The 3,202-nt window shown below is 31.3% G+C and overlaps 1 protein-coding gene across 1 annotated transcript; it reads left to right on the forward strand.

Moving 5' to 3' along the window:
* Positions 1 to 1,004: 1,004 nt before the first annotated feature.
* Positions 1,005 to 2,248, forward strand: ATPsyndelta (ATP synthase, delta subunit). Its single transcript, XM_018444862.1, has 4 exons — positions 1,005 to 1,102; positions 1,312 to 1,440; positions 1,649 to 1,846; positions 1,929 to 2,248. The coding sequence occupies exons 2-4, from the start codon at positions 1,321 to 1,323 to the stop codon at positions 2,094 to 2,096; spliced, it is 486 nt and encodes a 161-aa protein (XP_018300364.1). The 5' UTR covers positions 1,005 to 1,102; positions 1,312 to 1,320; the 3' UTR covers positions 2,097 to 2,248.
* Positions 2,249 to 3,202: the final 954 nt, after the last annotated feature.

Here is a 3,202-nt window from a genome sequence, read left to right on the forward strand (position 1 = left end):
CATTGAAGATTGAGATCGAAGATTGAAGATTGAAATTTGACCAATGAGGGCAAAGGAATTTTAGCTCCTATTATTTTGATTGGTCAAATTTCAATCTTCAATCTCAATCTTCAATGCCTAGTCTGATTCCGGCCTAAGTAGAAAGGTGAACCATTGCGCATAATGGCGGAGGTTTGAGATCTTGACCAATCAGGGCTTGAGCTTTTTTGCAACGCGCGCTGTTTAAAATTTTCAGAAATATGAGTATCTACGACCGTGAAGCATAAATATATCAAGAATCGGTCAAAGTTAAATGTTATAAATACAAGTATTTGTAATGTAAACAAATGAGACGTTACGGTGAATTATCGCTGAAATGGTAATGTAATGTTTCCACGACGTAATGGCCAAATATTTACCCGGCAGAATGTACATCTATATAACAAACATCTTAACATTGGTATAAATGTATATTCTCTCATTTTGATGAAAGATGATCAATAAAAGTATGATTTTGGAGTAATTTTCAACAAGGTTATGTCACTACATTGTAGCTGTTTGTGACATATAAAACACGAAAAGAAAAAAAAAATTATAAACATTCGGAACATAAACTTACCACAGCTGACTTTTATGTCCGTTTCTTTTCTTTGGCAAGCTTCGAGCCACTGTTTCTTTAGTTCAGACTCTTTAGGAAAATAATACAACGATACGTTGTAATTTTCTTTGTTATTACTACGACCGGTTCGGCTCTTACAGTTTTTTATGCAACACACTGGCATTTTGTCACACTGATATTTTAATATAAATAACACTCAATAACCGATAATCAACCGATAATAATAATAAATGACAATTCCATGCAATTTCACTGTACTGTCATAGTCACTCTGTACTGTCACAGAAACTCTGCAAGCAGCCATATTGAAGATTTCGTAAAAAAGCTCAAAGTCTAATTGGTTGATTGCCCCCACTACTTATAATCTACTGCGCATCCATCGGAATGGTTCACCTTTCTACTTGCATCATGATCCGGGTTGCAGGAATCGTATACGATCTTAGTGCACTATTTATAATACTTAAAATCGCAAAATCTTAAAACGCGGATACAGATAATTACAAGGTGAGCACAATGATCTTATTGCAAACAAAAAATGTAAGGTCTCGAATGATAATTTGAGTTCACTCGCATTCAAACTATCATCCAGACACAAGTGCTTAAAAAATAAGGTTATCCGGGTATCCTGTGTCTGTGATGTAACAGCCTTGCCAATGTCACTAATGTTAAAAGAAATGTATTTCTTTCTGTAAAAAAAAATTAATCTTTACCAGTGTGCCGAAATGTCGAATTTCTCTCGTACTTTGCGTCCTTTCTTGAGGTGCGTCCGTAGTCGTCATCAGAAAAGAACATATGCAGACGCAGCCGATCAAATGAAATTTACGTTTGCTGGTGCTAATCAGGTATGATGGAATGAAAATTGTATAGTGATGGAGTATAAGAGCAATTTTCAGCAAGAGATAGTGTAATACAGTGAATCACTTCATTTTCAATATTAGCAAACAACAAGGATGTATTCATTGTATAAAACTGTCCCAACTGTGTCTCTTACTAGAAAACAACCTTAATCATAATCATGCAACATTTAATGTGCTCTTTCTTGATCATCAGGTATTCTATGATCAAGCTGTAATTCGGCAAGTCGATGTACCTTCCTTCTCAGGTTCCTTTGGTATTCTACCAAAGCATGTGCCTACATTAGCAGTTTTGAAGCCTGGTGTAGTTACAGTTTATGAAGAGGACAGCTCAACCAAGAAAATTTTTGTTTCTTCTGGTACGATCACCATTAATGAAGATAGCAGTGTACAGGTATATATAAAAATGTCTTCAATACATTCAATGTAAGAAGTTTCTTCATTGAATTCTACAACAGCTTTTCGTTCTTTTATAGATTTTAGCAGAGGAAGCCCATCCAGTAGAACACCTTGATAATTCGGCAGCAAGAGATATTCTTAATAAAGCTCAACAACAGCTTTCTTCAGTTACATCGGACGTAGATAAGGCTGAAGCAGGTATTGCAGTTGAAGTTGCAGAAGCACTTGTACAAGCTACACAATAAATGTTATAAGTAATATGAAATTACATATATATACATATACTTCGACACGCTACCAGTTAGAAAAAGGCATGTGGTCAACATATGTATCATAATATTGTTGTATGATAGTGTAACAACAATAAAATGTGTTAAATCATGTATATTTATTAAAACATCATTGTGTCAAATTTTATTTTATATTAAAATTAATGTAGATGCAAAAAAAGTAGAGGATAATTGTTATAGATTCTTTATTGAGTTAGTTTTTATATTTGTTCATTAACAACATAATAAATATGCTGCTATTTACAAGCTATTTAGGTACATTGATTTTATTGCAAGTACTTTTAACAGCCATAAAAATTTTCACGCTAAAATTGTTAAAATTTAACATTTCTCCAATCTCTATTCATTATAATAATGCAACATAACACTAAACTCTAGTTAAAACTTAAAACTTAGTATCTTAGTAACGTTATAGCAATAACGTTACAAATACTTTGGATATTTATAAGTATTTGACATTTCCTGATTAACCGAGGAAATATCAAGTTCTTTTTTAGTAAACGTGCATTAGCAAAAAGCTTTTGCTCGTATAGATATCGCGTAGATATAAACAATAATGTATAATATTCTTAGGGTTAACGCTATAATTTGGGAACATACATTCAAAAGTTAAATAAATAACATTCTTAAACATACAAATATTATTACATCATTTTGATATTTATCATAAATAAAAATTTAAAAAAGAAGGTAACGTTAATATGCTGCATATATTTTCAACGCTCTTAAATTTGTGACAAATTCTTCAACAATATATATTTATAGACTAACCATACAAGAAACAGCATATTTATAATTCAAATATCAAAAGTATACTAGCTATCCATTTTTACGTTGCACAAAAAATTATCAAACATATATTTATAAAACATTTGTTTATGTCAAAATAACTTATTTATATACAATTGTATATCTTGTTGCAATTGTTCCTTGCATTTCTGTGGATATTGTCAGTTGTTAATTTTTTTTAAGTTACGTTTGTGAACAATTATTTTGAAATTACGGACATCTTGTGTATTATTATAATTATGCAACAATAATTTTGTATGTATAAACATTTT

Source organism: Mycetomoellerius zeteki, unplaced genomic scaffold (genome assembly GCF_001594055.1).
Source record: "Mycetomoellerius zeteki isolate Tzet28-1 unplaced genomic scaffold, Tzet1.0 scaffold155, whole genome shotgun sequence".
Lineage (NCBI taxonomy): Eukaryota > Metazoa > Arthropoda > Insecta > Hymenoptera > Formicidae > Mycetomoellerius > Mycetomoellerius zeteki.